The sequence below is a fragment of the Tursiops truncatus genome, chromosome 4, assembly GCF_011762595.2.
Source record: "Tursiops truncatus isolate mTurTru1 chromosome 4, mTurTru1.mat.Y, whole genome shotgun sequence".
Taxonomy (NCBI): Eukaryota; Metazoa; Chordata; class Mammalia; order Artiodactyla; family Delphinidae; genus Tursiops; species Tursiops truncatus.
Genome location: NC_047037.1, coordinates 35,401,586 through 35,427,239, shown reverse-complemented (window position 1 = coordinate 35,427,239; position 25,654 = coordinate 35,401,586). Strand labels below are relative to the sequence as shown.

Below are 25,654 nucleotides of genomic sequence, written 5' to 3'. Positions count from 1 at the left end.
TGCCCATAACAGCTCTTACATTCTAGATGAATACCTTAACAGACAGGACAAAATCTGGAGGAAAAACAAATATCCAACTTTGACCTTTGAAAAAAATGTACTATAGGGTTATCATAGAAGGATAGTTTTTTCATTCTCAATGAACCCCAAATAAAAATCTCAGGTCATCTTTTCATTCAGTTCAAAACTTAAATTTGAAAATGGCAGATTTAAATTTTCAACATTAGATGTCATTAAAGATTCTATATCACATGTAATCAATAAGTATTTATAATAAAAAACCTTTAACTCAAGTATGATATACTGTAGTCAACATCTCAGTGAAGGTGGTAGGGCAGGTCTTACATCTACTCCAAAAGAGTCTAAGGTTTAGGAAGAGACCTTCAAGACGGTGGAGGAGTAAGACATGGAGATCACCTTCCTCCCCACAGATACATCAGAAATACATTTATATGTGGAACACTCCTACAGAACACCAAGTGAATGCTGGTAGCAGACCTCAGACTTCCCAAAAGGGTAGTGGTGCTCCAGCTGGGCATCAGGCCTATGCCTCTGAGGTGGGAGAGCCGAGTTCAGGACACAGGTCCACCACAAACCTCCCAGCTCCACGTAATATCAAACGGGGAAAGCTCTCCCAGAGATCTCCATCTCAATGCTAAAACCCACCTCTACTCAAGAACCAGCAACCTACAGTGCTGGACACCCTATGCCAAACAACCAGCAAGATAGGAACACAACCCCACCCATTAGCAGAGAGGCTGCCTAAAATCATAAGGCCACAGACACCCAAAAACACACCAACGGACGCAGTCCTGCCCAACAGAAAGACAAGATGCATCCTCATCCACCAGAACACAGGCACTAGTCCCCTCCACCAGGAAGCCTACACAACTCACTGAACCAACCTGAGCCACTGGTGGCAGACACCAAAAACAACAGGAACTATGAACCTGCAGCCTGTGAAAAGGAGACCCCAAACACAGTAAATTAAGCAAAATTACAAGACAGAGAAACACACATCAGATGAAAGAGCAAGGTAAAAACCCACCAGACCAAACAAATGAAGAGGAAATAGGCAGTCTACCTGAAAAAGAATTCAGGGTAATGATAGTAAATATGATGCAAAATCTTGGAAAGAGACTGGAAAAAATACAAAAAAACATTTAACAAGGACCTAGAAGAACTAAAGAACAAACAAACAATGATGAAAAACACAATATGAAATTAAAAATTCTCTAGAAGGAATCAATAGCAGAATAACTGAGGCACAAGAATGGATAAGTGACCTGAAAGATAAATAGTAGAAATAACTAACACAGAGCAGAATAAAGAAAAAAGAATGAAAAGAATTGAGAACAGTCTTAGACATCTCTGGGACAACATTAAATGCACCAACATTCGAATTACAGGGGTCCCAGAGGAGAAGAGAAAAAGAAAGGGACTGAGAAAATATTTGAAGAGATTATTGTTGAAAACTTCCCTAACATGGGAAAGGAAATAACCACCCAAATCCGGGAAGAGCAGAGAGTCGCATACAGGATAAATCCAAGGAGAAACACACCAAGATGCATATTAATCAAACAAACTATCTAAAATTAAGTACAAAGAAAAAATATTAAAAGCAGCAAGGGAAAAACAACAAATAGCATACAAGAGAATCCCCAAAAGGTTAAAAGCTGATCTTTCAGCAGAAACTCTGCAAGCCAGAAGGGAGTGGCAGCACATATTTAAAGTGATGAAAGGGAAAAACCTACAAACAAGATTACTCTACCCAGCAAGGATCTCATTCAGATTCAACAGAGAAATTAAAATCTTTATAGACAAGCAAAAGCCAAGAGAATTCAGCAACACCAAACCAGCTTTACAACAAAGGCTAAAGGAACTTCTCTAGGCAGGAAACACAAGAGAATGAAAAGACCTACAATAACAAACCTAAAACAATTAAGAAAATGGTCATAGGAATGTACATATCGATAATTAGCTTAACTGTGAAAGGATTAAATGCTCCCACCAAAAGACACAGACTGGCTGAATGGATACAAAAACAAGACCCGTATATATACTGTCTACAAGAGACCCACTTCAGACCTAGGGACACATACAGAATGAAAGTGAGGGGATGGAAAAAGATATTCCATGCAAATGGAAATTACAAGAAAGCTGGAGTAGCAATACTCATATCAGATAAAATAGACATTAAAATAAAGAATGTTTCAAGAGACAAGGAAGGACACTACATAATGATCAAAGGATCAATCCAAGAAGAACATATAACAATTATAAATATATATGCACCCAACATAGGAGCATCTCAACACATAAGGCAACTGTTGACAGCTATAAAAGAGAAAATCGACAGTAACACAATCATAGTGGGGGGACTTAAAAACATCACTTACACCAATGGACAGGTCCTCCAGACAGAAAACTAATAAGGAAACATAAGCTTTAAATGACACAACAGACCAGATAGATTTAATTGATATTTATAGGACATTCCATCCAAAAACAGCAGATTACACTTTCTTCTCAAGTGCACACGGCACATTCTCCAGGATAGAGCATATCTTGGGTCACAAATCAAGCCTTGGTAAGTTTAAGAAAATTGAAATCGTATCAAGTATCTTTTCCAACCACAATGCTATAACACTAGATATCAATTACAGGAAAAATTCTATAAAAAATACAAACACAGGGCTTCCCTGGTGGCGCAGTGGTTGACAGTCCACCTGCGGATGCAGGGGACATGGGTTCGTGCCCCAGCCCAGGAGGATCCCACATGCTGCGGAGCGGCTGGGCCTGTGAGCCATGGCCACTGAGCCTGCGCGTCTGGAGCCTGTGCTCCGCAACGGGAGAGGCCACAACAGTGAGAGGCCCACATACCGTAAAAAAAATAATAAAATAATAAACAAATGGGACCTAATGAAACTTAAAAGCTTCTGCACAGGTAAGGAAACCATAAACAAGATGAAAAGACAACCCTCACAATGGGAGAAAATATTTGCAAATGAATCAACGGACAAAGGATTTATCTCCAAAATTTACAAGCAGCTCCTGCAAGCTCAATATCAAAGAAACAAACAACCCAATCCAAAACTAGGCAGAAGACCTAAATAGACATTTCTCTAAAGAAGATATACAGATTGCCAACAAACACATGAAAGCATGCTCAACATCACTAATCATTAGAGAAATGCAAATCAAAACTACAATGAGATATCATCTCACACCAGTCAGTATGGCCATCATCAAAAAATCTACAAAGAATAAATGCTGGAGACGGTGTGGAAAAAAGGGAACCCTCTTGCACTGTTGGTGGGAATGTAAATTGATACAGCTACTATGGAGAACAGTATGGAGGGTCCTTAAAAAACTAAAAATAGAACTACCATATGACCCAGCAATCCCACTACTGGGCATATACCCTCTGAAAACCGTAATTCAAAAAGAGTCACATACCACAATGTTCATTGCAGCTCTATTTACAATTGCCAGGACATGGAAGCAACCTAAGCGTCCATCAACAGATGAATGGATAAAGAAGATGTGGCACATATATACAATGGAATATTACTCAGCCATAAAAAGACACAAAACTGAGTTATCTGTAGTGAGGTGGATGGACCTAGAGACTGTCATACAGAGTGAAGTAAGTCAGAAGAAAAATAAATACTGTATGCTAACACATATATATGGCATCTAAAAAAAAAAGGTTCTGAAGAACCTACGGGCAGGACAGGAATAAAGATGCAGATGTAGAGAATGGACTTGAGGACACAAGGAGGGGGAAGGGTAAGATGGGACGAAGTGAGAAAGTGGTATAGACATATATACACTATCAAATTTAAAATAGATAGCTAGTGGGAAGCAGCCACATAGCACAGGGAGATCAGCTAGGTGCTTTGTGACCACCTAGAGGTATGGGATAGGGAGGGTGGGAGGGAGACACAAGAGGAAGGAGATATGGGGATATATGTATATGTATAGCTGATTCACTTTGTTATAAAGCAGAAACTAATACACCATTGTAAAGCAATTATACTCCAATAAAGATGTTTTTTTAAAAAAAGAGTCTAAGACTTAGATGGGACTAAAAGTGGGAAACTTGACAAGTAGTCCAAAGAACATTACTCTTATAATCTTGCCTTAATAAAACTGAAAAAAGTTACTATGTCTAATGTTTGCTACATACATATATTCATATACAACACTGAATAGTTGTAAAAACTTTTTAAAGAAAAGCTGACTGCCTATGCTCTTGTTTATGTGAGATAAGATCTTAACTAAATAACATTATATCAGCTGTTTAAGGAAAAGAATAATCTCTGCCTTGGATGGTTAACCACAGTAGCCCTCAAGAAAAAGAAAAGCCAGCTATGTTTTTTCAGCTTAGGAAGCTAGAACTCATAAAGGTCCTTTCCAGCTCTAAAATGATACTCTGTGGGTAAAACTAATGAAAACAGCCCAAATCCTTTTACAGAATTTAGGTAGGTCTCTCCCTAATTTCTATCATGCAAAAATGTCTTTTTCAAAAACCCTGAAAAATACTGAGATGTACCAGAACAGGAATCAAAATGAGCTCTTTCCCCACTTTAATTTATCAACTAAGATTTACACACAACTGTCAGAGGCACAATAGATGTACAACGTAAGCTTGGGTCCAGTACCTGTATTTCACACCAGAGGGAAAGGTGGTTTCAGTGGTAAGCTATGGAAAATAGATGCCTACTTAGATTTCTGGGTGGACCTCTCAGAATATCATATTTCACTTACTTTACTCTGCAACCCCCCCCATATTTAAACATCTCTTTACTTAAATGTTTCTTATGATCAATGACACATCATTGATCATATCATCAGAAAGTATTTACATATTATAGCTTACTTATAGGGTTTTTTTTTTCCCCTCCTTAGGAGTTCATGAAATAATCATAGATGTGATGAAATGTTATTTTCCTGGATTGCTCCTCTTGAAAATGCTTTCAATTTGTTTTACATCTAATTGTTAGTAAAGTAAAAAAGACAACAACAATGGGAATTCCCTGGCAGTCCGGTTGTTAGGACCCGGCACTTTCACTGCCTGGGCCCAGGTTGGATCCCTAGTCTGGGAAGTAAGATCCCACAAGCAGCCAAGCAGCACAGCCGGGGGGAAAAAAAAAAGAAAGAAAAAAAAAGAAGACACATGCTTGCTTATGCTACAAAACATAAAGAACCTTGAAATAAAAATAAGGTAACCAGCAATTCACCTGGGTCTCAGATATATCAAACTTATAAGATTCTCTTTAAAATTCAAGTTGAACAAAAAAAACCCACACCAGCTAGCAAGAATACTGTATGTTCTGTACACCGGAGTCAGGTAACTTGGAAACTGAATCTTTTAACTTCCTGCTGTCACTCAATTTTGTGTAAATACTGTTTTCAAATCAGCACATATTTTTCAAAGTCTGTAAATTAGGTTTGAATCCTCCTAATAACACAGTCATTTCCTCTACTAGCACAAAGATGAATCTTTTCAATGATTTTATGGCTCAAAATTAAAGGGAGAAGAAAAATGCTTTGTAAGTTAACTAGTGTACAGGAAAGAGCTGTATGTTGAGGTTTACATAAGCTTCTGAGGCCAAAAACTAAGGGTTAGCGTGTCTTCATTCCCCTTTATGATCTTGAGAAAGAGCTCCAACTAGTCTGAGCATTAGTTTTCCTCGGTTTAAAGGAGTTTATCAGCTACCTTAATCTTTACTAATTTGTTCAACTAATACTTATTTGAATGTTTACTAGAGAGTAAGCAATTACTAATGGAGAGGACCCACTAAGATGTGACTAGACACCACCTTTATAAGAGAATACTGCCGAAAAGACAATTCTACCTGACTTAGAACACCAATTCCCACCTGGTGTTTAAAGTTCCACACATCCTGAATGAAACGTAATGAAGTAATTTCTTTTAGCCGGGCCCTAAACAGCGTGTGGGAGGTAAATTTCGCTTAAATCGCAATTCAAAATCGCGCGGGTTCCCGCTGACAACACTGATTGTGCGGGTCTGAGAGAACTCCAGGCCAACGAAAATTTTAACACAGAAGTGAAAGCGAAGGTACTCGATTCAGAAGCGAGACGAAAGAAGAGGGTCTGAAGAAGTGCGTCGGAGGTGACGAGAAACGCAGAGGCGGCCCAAACTACTCCCTCCACTCGGCACATTGAGTTAACTTCTCCCGCACCCGGGACTCGCGACCCCCCCGGTTCCCGGGCGCGGTGGCGGCGGCCTGCGTCCCGGAAGGGGCTCGCAAAGGCCGGGAGCGGGTCCCATCGCAAACCAACTTGAAAAATAAGGAGTGAGCGGGATGGGGGCGGGGCTGGACACACGCTCCATCCCTCGGAGAAGGATGGGGGGAGGGGAACGGAGTGAGCGACCCTCCGGACACCGGCCCCGACCCCGGGAGGGCGCTGACGGGGGCTTGGGGAGAGGGCGCGCGGTCACGCGGCCTCATCCAGGGCCGGTCTCGCCGCCGCGGACCCCAAGGGGGGAAACCCGGCGAGCCCCACCGAGGGCAGGCGGGAAACGGGGTGGCGGGAAGACTGGAGGCCCGCCCAGCTCCAACGCCGCACGCGAGGCCCCGACCCCGCTCTGCCTTCGGCGGGCCCCGGGAGCTCCACAAAAGGCTGCCCGACTCCCGAAGGGGCTGGGTGAGGGCTGAGGAAGCCCCCCTCACAGACAGACAGGCAGACAGACAGACAGACAGACACACACACACACACACACACACACACACACACACACACAGAGACGCCCGCTCGCCTCCCTACCCCCACCCTCCGACCGCGCTCCGCGGGCTCTGAGCCCCACAGCGACGCGGGGGAGGCTGGGGCCAGCAGCGCGACCACAGGAAGCTGACGCCCTCCCCGACGCCAGGAGCTCAGCGGGCGCAGGAACCCCGACACGCAGACAAAAATCAACAAAGCACCTGCCGCTCCCGAGGAGAAAACATGCCACAGGCCCCGACTGGAGGCTCTCCGACGCGCCGCTGCCAGGGCCGCAGGGCTCCGCTGGCGGGCTGGGGTGAGGAGGCGGGGAAGGGCCCCGCGCGGTGGCGCCCCGGCCCCGGAGCCTTGCCTCCGTCCGGAAGCGGTGAGGCAGGGACCCCCCACGCCAGAGACTGACCTTGGAGTCTCCGTTGCACAGAGCCATCGGGGCTGGGGCGGCGGCGGCGGCGGCCAGAGATGAGACGGGGCGGGAGAGGGCCGGTGGGGTCGACGCCACGGGCCGGGGCTGAGGAGGAGGCCTGGTCGAGGAGCGGGCGGGAGGCGCGGAGAGGAGCTGGCCGCCTGCGAAGCGCCGAGTGGAGCAGCAGTTGCGGAGCACGGGCCCCAGCGCCGCGGGAGAGCACAGACCAGCAGCGCGCACGCTGCCCCCGCCTCCTGCTTCCGCACTGGCCGGCCACTGGGAGGAGCCAGAGCCCTTGTGGCTAGGCTGCCGAGCAGCGAACACCCGCAGCTGCCGCCGCCGCCGCCACTGCTGCTGCAGCCCAATAAGCCCGCCTCTGGAGGAGGGGACTTCGGCGTCCGGCCCCGCCTCCAGGTCCGTCCGGACCGCCGAGGCCCGCCCCCGGTAGAAGAAACCTGCGGGTCTCAGGCCTGCCCACCCACAAGAGGAGGGGCCTGCGGCGCCTGGCCGCGCCCCCGCCCCTGTCTGGCCCGCCCTTTGGAGGAGGAGCCCGCGGCGCCCAGCTTAGCTGCCCCGGTCCCGCCCCCGTACCCGGCAGCAGGCGCTGAGAGGAAGGCCGGTGGCGCCCTGCCCCACCCCCGCCACTAAAGCCGGCATCGGAGAAAAACCCAAGCTGCCGTTCGCTTACTGTTGGCCCGCCGGCCCGCAGCCTTTAATGCGAGAGAGGCTGGTGACACTGAAGAGGAGGCCTCCAGAGAGCTGTGTCGCTGGGGAACGCTTACCCGGTGGTGCGGCCTCATCCCAGGTTGCGGGTCATGGGGGAGGCCAAGGCTGCTTTGAAGAGTTTCGTGGTGACCTCAACGTGGACTTAAAAGTGACATTTGATCACTTAGGTCCCTCAAAAGTTCTACAGCGGGTGCAGAATTTCCAAAAGGAAGGGGTTTGGGAGTGGCAACCTGGTGGGAAACTGGACCGACGGAGTAGAGCTCTGTTTGCACAGCAGTATTTTTATTTGGATTGTTTGTGGGAAAGGGAGGAACTGTAGTCTCTCCAGCTACTCACTGATACCCGTCAATGCAAGTATTACAGTACCTTGAATTTGGTCACCTGTGGGTCTAAACCAGGGTTGGGGAATAAATAATAACACTTGGGGCGGCTTTCCGTTTACAAAGCCTTTTAACAGATATTCAGTTAATATTATAATGTGGCCAATATTTGCTGAGCTCATGCTGTGTGTCAAGCTCTAGTCCAGGTATTAAGGAGCTAGAGTGAGACTGCCCTGACTTCCAAAAACTCATTTTATTCTAAATAATCCCGTGGAAGTAGTGCAGTAAGACTGATGTTCTTATCCACTTTTACTAATAAAAAATTTGAGGCCCAGTGAGATTATGTGCTTTTGCCTCTCTATATAGGAGGTAAGGGGTACCTGACCTGGGAAGGGATAAACAGTTTGTTAGTAAAATATTTACAGGATCAAAAGGCCCAAGGCCCTCCTGGACCTCACACTCAAGGAAAGTATTTTACTTACCTTTCTTCGAGGTGAAAAATGGATACTTGAACTTTCTAAAGCCATGGAGACTGTGTTCTCTTGATAGGTCTGAGTGAACAATCCAGAGAACAGTGTGGTAACCAATAGGAGAATTGCATTAACATCCACCTGGAATGGAATGGAATGTGATGTGCCGGCATTAAGGATTGGCTAAACCCCATCTGTATTAGATAATGCCTAATTTAAATATATTCTAGTAGTCACTTGTGTTTACAGCTAAGAATGTCAGCATGTACCAGAATCCTTATAGCTTAAGTCTTCTGAAGCTTTTGACTCTATTCACCCCTTCCTCCTTGAAACTGTATGTCCTTACAGGGCACCATAGAGGTGTCTTTTTACCTCCATGATTTTTCTCCATCACATTTCTTGTCCCTCTTTGTATATCTTTCCTATAGGAGGAAACGTAAGTATTGGTTTTCTTCAGTATTTCCATTCCTAGCCCTCTTCTCATCTTATTCTTCACCTGTGTTTCCCTGGGGCACTTATTTAAAAATATAAACTTGCGGGCTTCCCTGGTGGCGCAGTGGTTGAGAGTCCGCCTGCCGATGCAGGGGACACGGGTTCGTGCCCCGGTCTGGGAAGATCCCGCGTGCCGCGGAGCGGCTGGGCCCGTGAGCCATGGCCGCTGAGCCTGCGCGTCCGGAGCCTGTGCTCCTCAACGGGAGAGGCCACAACAGTGAGAGGCCCGCGTACCAAAAAAAAAAAAAAATATATATATATATATAGAGAGAGAGAGAGAGAGAGAGAGAGAGAGAGAGAGAGAGAGAGAGATGCTTAAAAACCCCTTAATAGGCTGTATGTCATGACAGCTCTCTCTTCTGAGCTCCAGGTCCCTATCACTGTATACAACCTCAGTTAGATGTTAAATGTCATAGTGGGTCCCAAACTCAAGTCTGAAACAAAACGTTGTTCAAGACTATTCTTGTTAAATTCCTGTTCATTTTATATATCAATTATTGAAAGAGGGTCACTAAAATTTCCAACGGTAATTGTGATTTTATCAGTTTCTCCTTACAGTTCTATCAGTTTTTGCTTTGTGTATTTTGAAGCTCTGTTTTTAGGATCATAAATGTTTAGAATCATTATTGATCCCTTTATAGTTATGAAATGATATTTTTTAGATCCCCAGTAATATTCTTCACTCTGACATCTACTGTGTCCAAACCAGCATGCCTGCTTTCTTGACTGGTTCTTGGCATGATACATCTTTTGCAACCCTTTATCCTGTTTGTGTCTTTATGTTTAAAGTGTTCCTTGTAGACAGCACATAATTACATCTTGCTTTAATTGGAGTGTTTATACCATTTACATTTAATGTGATTATTGATATGGTTAAGTTTATTTCTTTAATCTGGAGATTCTCAAGGCAGTAAGCTGAGGCAATTGAAGGGCTCATCTTTTTTGCTTCCTGTCTCTCAGGGATCTGACCTTTGTTGCTTGATATCCAGTATCTTGCAACCATTGTTGCATATATTTTGTCCGAGTTTTCTGTTATTGTTGTTTCCAGGAGGGTGCATCCAGTTCGTTACTCCATTCTGGCAGAAGTGGAAGTGTTTTAATGATTAGTTGAGGCATCTTAAACCTGTAAGGTCTTCCTTCTGTTACCTGTCCTATAATATTTTTTTTTGTCCTATAATATTTTTATATGATTATTAAGGTTAAGGGTGAAGATTGCCCTGAATTCAGAACAACTTAGGCAACATAGAATAGTAATGCTGATTCTTATAAATGTAATTGTGTGGTTTCTGGGACCAATACATTTTAAAAGAAACAGTTCAGAAAATCCACAGAGAAAATTTACATGACTTTTCAGATTTGATGAGTATCATATCATAAAATATTTATTTCAGGTATAATCCATGGTCATCTTATTTCATCTTTCAAATGTTTAATATTTTTTTTCAAATGTTTAATATTTTAAATCTGCCATTAACAAAGAAATTAACTTTTAAACTTACGAAGAATATTAGATGTCAACTTAAAATGTGGAAGGAAGTACATAGTTTTTCAAAATCATTTTAGGATGGTATGTGGGTTAGAAAAAAAAAAAACTTAAAGACAACTGTTCTAAAGTTGATCATACATACTTTGCCCAGAATCTTCTTAATGGGTCCCCATTGCTCTCAGGATAAACTCCAAAACTTCTAACATTGCTTACTTGGTACTTGGAAATTTGACTTTACCTTGTAGCCTGCTATTACCACTGCCCTCCTCACTCTACTCTCTAGCCATATTAAACTTCTTTCATTCCTTAAATATGACATGATCTCTCTTGACTTGGGCCTTTTGCACAGAAATGTCTTTTATCTAGAATATTTCTGTTCCCCTTCCCACAACCCCGAAGTCTTGGGTTAGATGTCTCTTCCTCTTTTGTGCCCCCATAATCCTTTCCCCTTCATCATTACTCACCACCCTCTACAGTGTTACCTGTTCACTTGTCTCTGTCCACAGAAAAGCCCTGGAAACAGTAACATCCAGTAGCAACAAGCAAACCTAGCACCCAGATACTGTTTTCTAAATACCGGTCTCCAGCAAGAAGAACCAGGACTTCTTGGAGAAATGGCTGATCTCAGGACTGAGGCAGGGACAAGGTGACCAGGAACATCTTTTTGTGCCAGGAAGTTAGGAAGTGCTCAGAGAATGATGGGCACATTTCAGAGGGACACAGAGTCACTTTGAAAAGATTTTACTGGCCAAATCTGGAACAATATATCAAAATAGCGATGGTAAACAGATTGTACTCTCTGATTAAATTAGGAATCCATCAGTCTCTGATGATATAAATAAATGATTAAATGAAGAAAAAACCGTTCCGTATAATAGTCAACTAATAAAGTTCAAAGGAATAATTGAGTTAGAAAATCATCATTTGTACACACTATGTAAGATAGATAATCAACAAGGACCTACTGTAGCACAGGTAACTCTACTCAATGTTCTGTAATAACCTATATGGGAAAAGAATCTGAGAAAGAATGGATATATGTATATGTACAACTGAATCACTTTGCTGTACACCTGAAACTAACACAACATTGTAAATCAACTATACCCCAATATAAAATAAAAATTAATTTTAAAAAAAGGAAAGTCATCATTTGGCAACCATCACACAAATAATAAATTCAGACAAGAAACTGATCAATGGATGGTAAAATTCGTGGATGAAAGTAGGATCAAGAACAGGTTTTATTTACATTGTCTCAAAGTATCTCCCGACAAAATAATAATTAGACAAGGAAAATAGTAACTTTACAGTGGAAAAACTTGAGGATACCTCGTTACTCAAGTGGTCGAAGTTAGGAAGAAATCATCAACATGTGTCACCTGATGAATGCAATGAGGCAACCATAGTATTACTTCAGTACTGCTTGCCTAAAATGTATAACCTAAGGTTGAGTAAACATCAAGCCAACCCAAATGGAGGCACGTTTAAAAAAATAACAGGTCTGTAATTTTTCCAGTTATCTCTTGCTTTGCAACAAACACCCCTGAATCTAGTGGTTTAAAACAGCATTATTCATTTTACTACAATTTGGACAGGTTCAGCAGGAGCAGCTGTTCTTTGCCCTAATGTGTCAGCTAATACAGTGCAGAGCACAGCTCCACTAGACCTCAGCTAGAGTGGCTCGAAGGCTGGGAGCTAGAATCATGTGAAGGCTTTCCCACTCACATCTCTTAACACCTGAACAGGGAGACTCAACAACTGAGAGCTGGAACAGCTGCAGCCCATCTGGTATCTCTGTCTCTATGTGGTCTCTCCATTACCACAGCTTCACAGTAACTGGATTTCCTATGGGTCAGCTCAGGACTTCCAGGGAGTGTGAGTGTGTGAGAGAGACACACACACAAGAGCAAGACAGAGAAAGAACTAGTGAGAACCAGGTAGAAGCTGTGCAGCCTTTTCTGTCTAGCCTTGAAGTCACCGTTTACTTCTCTGCATTCTATTCATGGAATAAGTCACAAGGCCTGTCCAGATTCAAGGAGAGGGTTCTGGAAGAGCATGTGGAACTGCAAATGTGGTGCAATGCTTGGAAAATACAATCAGCTACAGTAATCTTAAAAAAATGAAGGTCAGTATATGGAACTGTTCTAGATTGAAGCTGAGAGAAATACATGCACCTAGATTGAAACTTTTGCTATAAAGGGTACTATTGGGTCAGTTGGCAAACCTTGAATGCTCTAAGAGAAGGGTTTATGGGAGCTCTTTATTGCAACTTTGTTATAAGTTTGAAATAATAAATAAAAATAAGACACACCATAAAAGCTAATTGTTTAAAAATCATATGATTAATCCTTTCATAAAGCAACAGATGATTGTGTAATGAAATAACCACCCATATATGATACAATCATATTTTTGAATGTCACATTTTATTAAAGCAGATCATTGAATGTTATTATCATAATTATATTTTTATTGATTATCTCTGCTATGCCCTCTGTCTCAACTGTTCTTTCAAATTTTGGTCACCTTCTCTTAGAGCCAAACTGACATCCTGGTGAGAAATGAGTCAGCCAAATCCTGTCCCTTCATCATCTCTAGGAAAGGGAGGAATGCAATTTTTGGTGTCTTGCCTTTGACAAATTTCTAAAACTGGTGATGAAGAAAACGCTTAACAGTAGTAGTAGTAGTAAATCTTACATAGCACTTTATATGCCAAGGCCCTATTCTAAATTCCTTACATATGTCAACTCATTTAATCCTCATAACAGTCCTATGAGATGGGTACATTATCTTCTCATTGCCCTTTTATGATTGAGAAGACAAGAGAGAGAGACTAACTTAAGGTTATATAGACAGTAAACCACAGAACTGAGATTCAAACCAGGCCGACTGGCTCTAGCCTTTTATTGTTTATTAAATATTCAAAATATACATTGCCAAACAATCTTTAAAGCCACATGAATTACTGGGCACATTTTAAAGCAGAGTAATGGCCCTGTTAACCACTGTTTCTTTCATCTGTTTGCAGTGCCATGATTTTGATGAATTTTTTTGAATTGGTTATCCTTAACAAAATTCATGGCACAAATTCACTGGGTGTTTATATATTTAATTGTGGTAAAAAAAATACACAACATAAAATTTACCATCTTAACCATTTGTAAGTGTACAGTTCAATAGTGCTACGTATATTAACATTGTTGTGCAACAAACCTCCATAACTTTTTCATTCTGCAAAAAACACATCCCATTTCCTCCTCCACTCAGCCTCTGATAACCACCATTCCATTTTCTGTTTCTATGAATGTGACTACTTTAAATACCTCAAATCATACAGTATTTGTCTTTTTGTGACTGGTTTATTTCACTTAGCATAATGTCCTCAAGTTTCAACCAGGTTGTAACATGTGAAAGGATTGCCTTCCTTTTTAATACTGAATAAAATTCTATTTTATATGAAATATATATACATACGTTTATCCATTTTAACTGTCTATGGGCATTTGGGTTGCTTCCACATCTTGGCTATTGTGAATAATGCTGCTATTGGCATGTTCATATATTAAAAACTGAAAATATAAGCATGAAACATGGTAACTCATAAAATAGCTCACAGTGAGGGTGAAGAAAATGAAGCTCTTCAGGTTTTGAAATGTAGTATGTTTTCTGTTCTTGTATAAGTAATGATAACACTTTACATGGAATTTTAAAATATTTATTTATTTATTTTGGCTGCGCTGGGTCTTAGTTGCAGCACGTGGGATCTTTGTTGCAGCATGCAGACTTCTTAGTTGTGGCATGCGGACTCCTTAGTTGTGGAATGAGGACTTTTAGTTGTGGCATGCATGCGGGATCTAGTTCCCTGACCAGGGATTGAATCTGGACCCCCTGCATTGGGAGCACAGAGTCCTACCCACTGGACAACCAGGGAAGTCCCTACATGGAATTTTTAAATTTAGGACTTTAAGCTGTTTTCATATGTCAAAATCACTTTTTACATAATGTCCATGAATTTAGTATTCTGGCAATAGGAATCATAATACTTATACAAGTACATATGTTACTGAACTGAACTTGGGTCCACTCACCTGCCGCACAGTAAGGGCAATTTACTGACACCAGGTTGTAGTGAAGGAAAGTACAGTGTTTATTGTAGGTGCCATGTGAGGAAAACGGGCAGCTCATGCTCAAAAACCCTGAACTTCCCTATGGCTTTCAGGATAGGGTTATTTTTTTTTTTAATTTTTATTTATTTATTTATTTTTGGGTGTGTTGGGTCTTCATTTCTGTATGTAGGCTTTCTCTAGTTGCGGCGAGCAGGGGCCACCCTTCATCGCGGTGCGCGGGCCTCTCACTGTCGCGGAGCCCAAGCTCCAGACGCGCAGGCTCAGTAGTTGTGGCTCAAGGGCCCAGTTGCTCTGCAGCACATGGGATCTTCCCAGACCAGGGCTCGAACCCGTGTCCCCTGCATTGGCAGGCAGACTCTCAACCACTGTGCTACCAGAGAAGCCCCAGGATAGGGTTATTAAAGGCAACATTTGGGATGAGGACTGCAGGGTACCTGCCTTTCCTCTGATTGGTTGGTGGTGAAGTAACAGGGTGGTGTTTCAGGAATCTCCGTCACCAACCTTGTGGTTCCAACCAGTCTGGGGCCTAGTGCTTGTGCTCAGAAGGTAACCACCATCCTTTGCCTGGGTGGTGGTCTTAGTTCCTGAAAAACAACTCAAAATATGTGTCAGGGCTTCCCTGGTGGCGCAGTGGTTGAGAGTCCGCCTGCAGATGCAGGGGACACGGATTCGTACCCCGGTCCGGGAGGATCCCACATGCCGCGGAGCGGCTGGGCCCGTGAGCCATGGCCGCTGAGCCTGCGCGTCCGCACCGGAAGAGGCCACAGCAGTGAGAGGCCCGCAATGTGTCAGATTGTTATGTATAGCCCTTGAGAAGGAACTGGGACTCTGTTTTATCACTAAACTATTGTTTCTTAACTGCTTTTCCTTTGTTTCCTTCACTTCCTTTTAATTGCTTGAGTCTGCTCTTTGGAACTCAGGGAAGGCCTAGGAGGCCAAAGGCTTTTCTTTTTTTCAAAAAAGAACTGGGGACAGGAGGGGCCTTCGTGCGAGGGCCCTGCATGGTCCTGCTCAGTTTCAATCCCCCCTTTTCTTTGATACTTCTCAATCCTGAGAGGGACAGGAGTGGGACAAGAAAGGGAATCAAGTTTTGGGTAGAGAGGTTAATCATAAATTTGGCAGGGGAGCTCAGTTTTAAGGGGACTCAGTTTCGCATATATTTTGGGCTCAATTTGTAACCAATAGCTTGATGTGTTTAAACTTCTGCATCTTCCTGGTAATAAGCTCTACATTCAGAGCCTCAATTCAACCAAGACACCACAAATCTGAGGCTTAAAAAAAAGCGGCGTGGCCCAAATTTACTTAGGGACTGTTACAAGAGTAGATGCTTTTCCTGAAAGGGGAAACTTCACAAAGTCTGCCTTTTCAAACCTACCCCCATTTTACCTAAGATTTCTTTCCCTAGTGGCAGTGTTAGTTGCCCAAAGTAAAATTCCTTCTCTGGGAAAAACTTGTTGGAAAAGATAGGTAAGCAGCATTTCAAAAGACTATTTAAAAATGTGAAAGTATATTGTAAAGATACCCAAGGGAATGTTTACCCAAAACTCTTTGAATGGCCTTCCTTTCTTGCCAGCCTCCCACTTGCCAGCCTCCCACTGCCAGCCTCCCACTTGCCAGCCTCCCACTCACACATTTGTTACCTCATTCTCCAACTTTCTTCATTCCTTAGCCAATTCAACACATCTTTTGACTGTCCTTCTATGGTTCATTTTGACATTTCTCTGTACCCTTTAATTGTCCACAACATATACATGAAAAGAATGTTTGGTTGTGGGTGATTGTGAAATCGTACAACTCAAACGGGACTCGAACCCAGCCAAAACCCAGATTGGGACTTGAACCCACTGTCTTTTAATTGAGATCGCACACCTGGTCTCTCAGGACTTCATAAAGCTCAGGTTCTTTATGTCTCAGCACAGAAGGAATTCGGCGAGAGACAAAGTAATGAGTAAGAAGGGATTTATTTAGAGAGATACACATTCCATAGACAGAATGCTCTCATCTCAAAAAGCAACAGCGGCCCTGGAAGTAAAACACTCCAGAGACAGAATGTGGGCCATCTCAGAAGGCGAGAGGCCCCGAAATATGGGGTGGTTAGTTTTTACCCGAAATATGGGGTGGTTAGTTTTTATGGGCTGGGTAATTTCATAGGCTAATGAGTGGCCGGATTATTACAACTATTTTGGAGTAGGGGCAGGGGTTTCCTGGATTTGGGCCACCGCCTGCCTTTTAGCCTTTTATGGTCAGCCTCAGAACTGTCATGGCGCTGGTGGGTGTGTCATTTAGTATGTGCTAATGCATTACAATGAGCATATAATGAGGCTCAAGGTCCACTGGAAGGCGAATCTTCTGCCATCTTGGACCTAGTTGGTTCTAATCAATTTATATTGTATCCTCAATGGCTATGTCATTCTTTTAAATGTTGTACCCTGCCCCCTTCCCTCCTGTTTCAATTGTGTTTCTCCTCTTTTAATTTCCTTATATAGCATTAAATAATATATATGAAAGCACTCTGTAAATGATAAAACACTGTACAAAATGTTAGTTATTTTCAGACTATATTCCACTGCCTAGCACATTGTGGGTACCCAATGATTTAGTAAAGCATTATATACTCTGTCCTAATTTTTAAAACCATGTACATTGGAACATGACAAGAGATAGGGAAACTTTAACAGCAGAAGAACAGGTATGTTAATCTCTAAAGTATATGTAGCACATTATAATAAATAAAAACAAAAATTACCAAGACCCCAATTGAGAAAGGTAGAGACAAAATTCACAAATTAGGCAGTACAAATAGTTACTAAACATGATATGCTATTTTAAATATTTTGGTATCATTTTCCCAGCCGTCTGAAATCCCATAAAATGAGAGAAGAAAAAAATTTTAAGTAAAATGTGGCAATATTGGAAAAACAGGTAGAAGGTCATAAGCAGAGAAAAATGTTTCTGGCAGGAGTGCAAAATGGCACAACTACTTTAGAAAATACTTTGGCAGTTTCTTATAAAGTTAAATATACACATACCATACAACTCAGCAATCCTATCCTAGGTAAGCGCCCAAGAGAAATGAAACTTTTATTTACACAAAAACCTATATGCAAGTGTTTATAGTGACTTTATTCATAATCTCCAAAAACTGAAAATAGTCCAAATGTTCTTGAACTGGTGAATGGATAAACACACGTTGGTACATCCATACAATGAAAGGCTACTCAGCCAAAAACAATGGGGGGTGGGGGGTACTCAGGGAGGAACTATCAATACAGGCGGCAACATGGATGAATCCCAATGCATTATGTGGACTGAAGGAGGCCAGACTCAAAGGCTACATATTGTACGATTCCATTTATTTGACATTTTGGAAAAGATAAAACTATAGGGAGAAAAAAACATATCAGGGGTTTCCAGGGACTGTGGGCTGGATGGAGAGGCTGGCTTCAAATGAGCACAGAAGAATTTTTTGCAGTGATGAAACTATTCCATATCTTGATTATGGTGGTGGTTACACAACTATTTGTGAAAATGGTTTATATTTATCCAAACTCATAGAACTGTACACTAAAGTTTTACTGTACATAAATTATACCTCAGTAAACCTGATCCCCCTTACCCCCCCAAGAAAAAAGCAATTAAAAAATTCTGAGGAATATATAAAAGATTCCAGTCCACTAGCATATGAATGATAGTGAACTGGAAAAGCAGTCAAGAAATCTGCAACTACACACAGGTTTAGGAAGAGGCCACTAGATGGTGGTATTAATTTTTGTAATAGAGCCCAGGAAACGCTGGAAGCTCAGAGATCACAGGCCTGGAGCAGTTTTTTTCAAAATTTTCCTATAAATCCATAGCTATAACTCCTGCTGTCAAGCCTTAAGCTGCATTGGTTTCTGTGTTTTTGCTAAGCTAGGTCTCCCAGCCTTCCACTGATTCTGGGAAGCCATCAATATCCTTCCAGTTAAATTCTCTCTCTCTCTGCTTTTGTTTTTGTTTTCTGAAACAGACCAAATAGCAGAACTACTAAGGCTGTTAACCAACTTTTGTTTTGTTTTGTTTTTCTTCTTACTTTTCATTACATAGAATTTTGAACATGTATGAAATAAACAGAATGGTATAATGAACTCCAATATCACCAAACGTCAATAGTTGTTGATAATCTGCCATTCTTAATTCATCAAACCTTCATCACTTCCAACCCTCATGCAAATAGTTTTTTACAGTCATTTTTCTCATGAGATAAATTTACATTATTTTGAAATGCACAGGTTTTTAAAAAAATAGGCTTATTTTATCTCAGCAAAATTGAGCAGAACGTACAGAGATTTCCCATATGCCCCTTGTTCCCACACATGCACAGCCTCCCCCATCATCAACATCACAGAGTGGTACATTTGTGATAGCTGATGAACTTACACTGACATATCATTATCACCCAAAGTTCATAGTTTACATTGATGTCATACATTCTGTGGGTTTGGACAAATACATAATGACATATAACTATCACTATGGTGTCATACAGAGTATTTTCACTTCGCTAAACATTATCTGTGCTCCCCTTTCTCATTCCTCCCTCTCCCTAACCCCTGGCAAAATGCACAAATTTTAACTATACAATTCCAATTTGTTTTGGACAGACCTAGTTTGGAAGTTTATAATAACATAAAGCAAAACAGAAAAGGGAAAGTTGTAAGAGAAGACTAAAGAGATAAGTCCAGTAAACAAACTAAAAGTTTACTAGGATTTCCAGGAGGAGTTAATGAAGAGGAAAGAAAAAAAGGAAAAATCAAATATATTATAAAAGAAAATTTCCCTTAATTCATGAAAGATTTGGAACTTTCTTCAAAAAGGCCTAATAAATGTTGAATAAGATTAACAGAAAAACATACATGCACATACCTTCACACATTCTGGTGAAAATTCTGAACTCTGAAAAAAAAAAGAAAACTCCACAAGCTTCCAAATGGAAAAACAGGATACCAGCAAAGGAACAAAAATGGATTGATGGTGTCAACTGAAAGGAAAAACAAAGCACAATGTGAGAGCTCTGAGTTCAGTTATATTTGGGGAGTTACTGAAGACTATAGACTATAGCCCGGGAGACAGCCCTTCAGAGAGTTCTGAGGAAGCACTCAGAAGAGGTAAGGTGGGGAGGTCAGTACATGTGTGATTTTGGCAAAGAGGTATATGCAATCAAGCACACATCTCAGTAGAAGATTGCTGCTAGTCACAAGGAGCAGATGTCTCCGTTAATGATTTTAGTGCTTTTCTAGGTAAGTGAAGGTGCAGGAAATTTGGTTCATAAAATTTTCTCCTGAAAATATTTCACTATGAGAAGGCCTGTTCTGCCAGTTTTCCCAGAGCATAGAGTGCCTCATTTCTGATCTCCACCCTGAATTCCTTTCAGGGTGTGTTAAAGGTTAGTGACTACAGTGGCTAGTGAACTTCATTCTTGTAGAACCAGATGGTGAGTGACATTTTTTTTTGTTGGCAATAGTGAACAACAATCATATAATAATATGTTATAAGTAACTTTTTTTGTTTTTGAGAGCTTCAGCCTCAAGTCAGAGGAAGGAAGAACTAAAATTTTTAAAAATTGATATCATAAACATGCACATATGCTTTTATCATTAATAGATTACAATTAAAATAACATCACATATTTGTGCTTTCATACTGGTGTAGACTGACAAGTTTGAAATACGAAGGGTAGATGGGGGCAAGCAAATCCAATTAATCACAGCTAAACAGTATACATTAGTACAAAACTTTTTGGAGGACTATTTGGTAATATATTACATTTTAAATATATATTTCGAACCAGAAATTTCACTTCTAAAATATATATGTGTTTTATTTTTATACACATTTATAATATTGATATAAATTTTACATTTTATGTATGTATTTGGGAGAGTATTGGGAAAACAAACCATCAAACCAGAAAGAACCTAAATGGTCATCAGTATCATAAGTATGGGCATGGAACTCAGTTCTAAGAGTGATTATCTCAAGAGACAGGAAGTGAAAACTACCAGTTTCTTAAGACTTGAGCCTGGAAATTATTCCAGCATCACCCAAGCTGTATTCTATTGGCCACAGAGCCTAGATTCAAGGAAAGGGACATAGACTCTACCTCTCAAAGGGAGAAGTGGCAAAGAATTTGGAAGCTATGTTTTTAAAACTGCCGTATCAAGTTCAGGGAAGATAATATGTTTTTAGGGTTAGGGTTGGATCCTCTAAGAAACGTCAAGAGTTTAGATACTCAATGTGAAGTATACATTATGTATGACCAGCTGGCTTACTATGTGTAGTATCTGGCATTGTATTACATTGCTACCTACACCTTAATTACACCAAGATTGCACCATATCCTACATCAGAATTTCTTGACTATCCTCACCCTCAAAGTGTTTTTGGTCAAAATTCTGCTCTTAAATGAGAGGAATTGACCAAGAGGGATTTGGCTCTTTTTGATGCAGCATTATTAGTTGAATGTCAGCTCTGGATAGCCATGTAGTAACATTTAAACCTCTGGCAGATTGTGGAGAATGGCATAATGAGGACAATTTTATATCATGAGACATTTGGAAACTATTTTGTATTTAATTTTTTAGGTAGCCTGTACCTAATCAGGAGACTAAATATCAAGGATCAGTTTGATCAACCTTAGTTAACCAAACAGCCTTTTAAAAAAATGACTAATCATTTCATCTTTTTTTTTTTGATGGGTACAAGATATATTAGCTATTGTATGGCTCTCTTGGCTAGCCTGAAAATAGTCAAGGACAATTGTATTATTCTGGATGATTTTAGACATCAGATTTATATTAGTTGTTGAATTTCTTGTTTTTGGGGGGTTTTTTGGTATCATGGTCAGTATGGTCACTTGTTTTAGATTAGAAACTTGTAGTCAGTGTAGACACCTATGTCCTGAACTCCTCCTGATAAGTTAACTGGGCTTTAAAAAACAATGTTACTAAGAGGTTTGTTTTGAATACTTGGAAATGCAGGATTACCTGTCCAAACTACAGGTCACAGTTGATAGAGTAAGTACATGAAGACCATCTGAATACACAAGAATAGTCCTGAGGGTTTACACTAAGGAGATACAATTTTTTTTATTTATAGTAATCCACAAGTACCAATTACTATATAAATTTACTTGGTCTGATGGACTTCAATATATTTTGTTGTAGCATCTGAATATCTAAGAAAATAATTGGACTACAGCATATTTCAGTAGTCTATGTTTTTTTTTTTATCCTTGACATCCCTGGAGTTTCTTTGAGGCTCTAGGAAACATCAGTAACAGTAGTAATATCAGCATCAGAGATACAGAGTAGGTGTGTTGGGGTTAGTAATATTAACAATAATAATATAACTATAGTTATAAATTGATATATAACTATATTTATAACTATAGCTAGTATTAACTCTAATAGTAACCTATGGATTTAGGGGTTAGATGACAAATACAATAGCAGATTGTAATTCAAATGATTTATAATATAGCAAAGTCCTTCCATTGGCACCCACATCTGAGTTAAGCCAAAATTGCACCTTTCCTTCCTGAAAATGTCTCAATTTTAAAAACCCTTAAAAATCTACAAGTAAATTATTACATGTAATTTTTTTAATAATAGAAGAAAACTTTGCTGAACTGGAAAAAAATTTTTATCTTCAGATTGAAATGATTCACTGATACCCAGTGTGATACTATTAAACTATGTTTACAAATCCTTTGATACTCCTCCCTTCAAGAGGTAGAGCTTTATTCTCCTTCCCTTGAGTGTAGGCTGGACTTAGTGACTTGCTTCTGATGAAAGGAATATGGTGGAGATTTTAAAGAATAAATAAAGTGACAGTATGTGACTTTTGAGACTGTGTCATAAAAGCATTGTAACTTCTTCCTTGCTCTTTCTCTTAGATCACCTGCTCTGGAGGAAGCCAACTGCCATGTTGGAAAACTACCTAATCAGCTCTACAGGGAGACTCACATGGCAAGGAACTGAGGCCTCCTTCCAACAGCCATGTGAGTGTGCCATCTTGGAAGTGGATTCTCTGGCCCCAGTCAAGCGTTCAGATGACTGAAGCCCCAGCTGATATCTCACTGCAACCTCATGAGAGATACCAAGGCAGAACCACTCAGCTAAGCCATTTCTGAATTCTAACCAACAACTGTAAGATAAAATGTTTGCTCTTTTAAAGTGCTAAGTTTTGAAATAATATGTTACTCAGCAATACATAATGAATATAACCAGGAAGGATTAAAATTTATTTTTTAAAAGACACATCTAGAAATTAAGAAAAAAATCTTAAAGCATCAGACAGAAAGAACAAGCTATTTACAAAAGAAACAAAATAAGATGAATATTTCTTTCTTATCAGTAATAGTAGAAGTTGGAAGTCAACAACTACAATTTTTGGACAAGCAAAGATTCAATTTACGTACACACCCTATCTTAAAAAATAGTTGAAGAAATTCTCTAACCATATAAAAATTGAATAGAATTTAATCATGACTATACCAAGATCTTACAGGCAAAATAAAAAAGCACACACACACAAAAGGCTATTTTGCAATATTTAAATCTAAATGGATGCTGACAATATGAATGGGAATTTGTAATACGTTATAAAATTAGTCTTGAAATACAAATAATTTTCACTTACATAGCTTAGTATTAAACTTTCTATTACATAATTCATCATTCAGCAAGTATTTACTTGTCACTTACTATGCATATGTATTTAAAAAAATTCTCAGCAAGTGAACAGACCTTTGATGCCCACAAATGGAACTTAAGAACTACCATCCCTGCAAAAACTTTCCTGAAACATTGCATAATGTTAGTTTTCAGAAATGGGCTATTTGTATAGTTTGGTTTCCTGTGTAAGCTCTAGGTTACATTTAATAAGTGTGTAATTTTTTGTATTCAAATTTTTTTTCCAAGTTCCATAATCTAATATAATTCATTATCATTTCTCCAGCACTTCATTTTTGTTTTAAATGACTCTTTGTTAATCATTCAACATCTCTTTGCTGAAGGTAAATAATACAGCACATTCCCAATTGATAGACGTGGAAACTGAAAATAAACATGAAGAAATTTATACTTGGTCATACTGCCGATTTCTGAAAGAGGCCATCAGCCTCTGATACCTTATGACACAATTCACTTGACAAATATTTACTGGATACCTACCATGTGTCAGCACTGTATTGGCCACTATAAAATCAAACATGAAGACAACATAGGCCCTGACATAAATGAGTTTAGAGAAAGAAGTCAGGAAAAAAAATTATAAATGCAAGCTTTAAAGTAAAGTGATAACAAGGAGTTCAGAATAACCACATTTTCCTAGAGATTAGGAATAGCCAGGAAACTCTTCATAAAATGGGTCATGAGGATATATTTCAAGAAGTTTGACAGGTGACCAATTAATTGGCTATGGGAGTTCAAGAAAATAGAAGCCTAAAACGATCTTGCTTTCCCTTCCTACTTCTTTTCTTTCTTTCTTATTGAACTACCAATGTAGGTGGTATCCTTAACCAGTATGGGTAATTCATGACTGAATGTGAGGCTTGATGGCACTTTCATGTATAAAATGCAAGAACTCTCTATTCAAGTTCTGGAGTTATTGATCAAGATACAATATTGTATTCAAATTTTAAGGTCCATCTTCAGGAAGCTAATCTTTTTTTCCGAATAATTTTGAGATGAACAGTTATTTCAACATTTGCATTTATATTTGTAAGAGGCCAGCTACAACATGTTTTACCTTTTAAATGGTGTGAGGTTTAACTTTATTTACAGTTTTTGTTTTGGGGGTTTTTTTTTTTTTGGCCGCACTGCGGGGGTTGAACCTGGGCCACCGCAGTGAAAGGGCCCTAGCGTAACCACTGGACCGCCAGGGAACGCCCTAACTTTCATTATAGTTTTTAAGTTTTTGTTTTTAGTATTTAATTACCCAATGGAAAGCACCATATATACAGATATATGTATATATGTAACTTGTATAGGTAACGTATTTTCTATACATTACAAATTACGATACTAGTTATTCAAGGTTAAGTTCTCTGTAGGATCATTTCAATAACTCACACCTGTTAACATGAAACAAAATTTTAATATTTGGCTCTTACAAGATCTTTTACAATAGCTCAAAGATAGAGGGATGTAACGAGTCTTATCATTCCAATCTACCCAATGTAACTAGCTTGTTACCCAGACACCAGTTCCCCTACACTTTTTCCACCACTTTGGAAAAACGGACTACAACGAAACCTAGCGCCTCTTGAGCAGTTTCATTCATTCCATGAATAAGTAGGCACTTTGTAAGGGACGCGCTTCACCTTTTAGCCAGGCCTTTTTTACCCTTTTGGGGGCACAAAGCGCCCCTGCCGGCTGATAAGGAAATTCCGTAAACTTCAATCCCCCTCCTCTCTGTTTCTGCCCGGCCCACGAAAGCAGGAGCATCACAAAATTCCCAGCCTGGAGCTTGGGTATTACCCACCCAAGCCTAGTGACGAGCCCTCACAGTGTCGCCCGGGCTTCAAAGGTTGAACCGTGTTAACCTTAGGCGGTGGGGTCCGACCTAGCTGAATCCATCACGTGGCCGCAGGAGCCCAATGACTGAGACCCACGCTTTCCAGGCCGCCGCAAGTGCTCACAGAGCCGGAGCTTGCGCGACGCCCCGCCCCGGCCGCACGGTGCACCCGCGTTAATCCTCCCATGAGGTCCCAGCCGCTGGGGCTGCGGGTTCCTACCGAGCATTGTTTCCGAACTTGGCCAGGAGAGCGTTTCCAGATTGGCTTTCTCTGGAGGCGGGCTGAGGACTCATTTGAGAATAGGACTACTTCCTGA

At 40.7% G+C, this 25,654-nt stretch overlaps 1 protein-coding gene across 3 annotated transcripts in view; it reads right to left on the bottom strand.

The window, feature by feature from the left end:
• GMPS (guanine monophosphate synthase) overlaps positions 1–25,416 on the bottom strand; it is a 114,045-nt gene extending 88,629 nt beyond the window's left edge. The window contains exons 1-3 of one of the 3 annotated variants that reach the window (XM_033855401.2): positions 25,305–25,416; positions 19,683–19,797; positions 8,685–8,813 (exon numbers count right to left, since the gene is read on the bottom strand). In XM_033855401.2, coding sequence (XP_033711292.1) covers positions 8,685–8,729 — 45 coding nt within the window. In that variant the 5' untranslated portion in view covers positions 8,730–8,813; positions 19,683–19,797; positions 25,305–25,416. The other 2 variants (XM_033855402.2, XM_073803821.1) reach the window with 2 other exon arrangements.
• Positions 25,417–25,654: the final 238 nt, after the last annotated feature.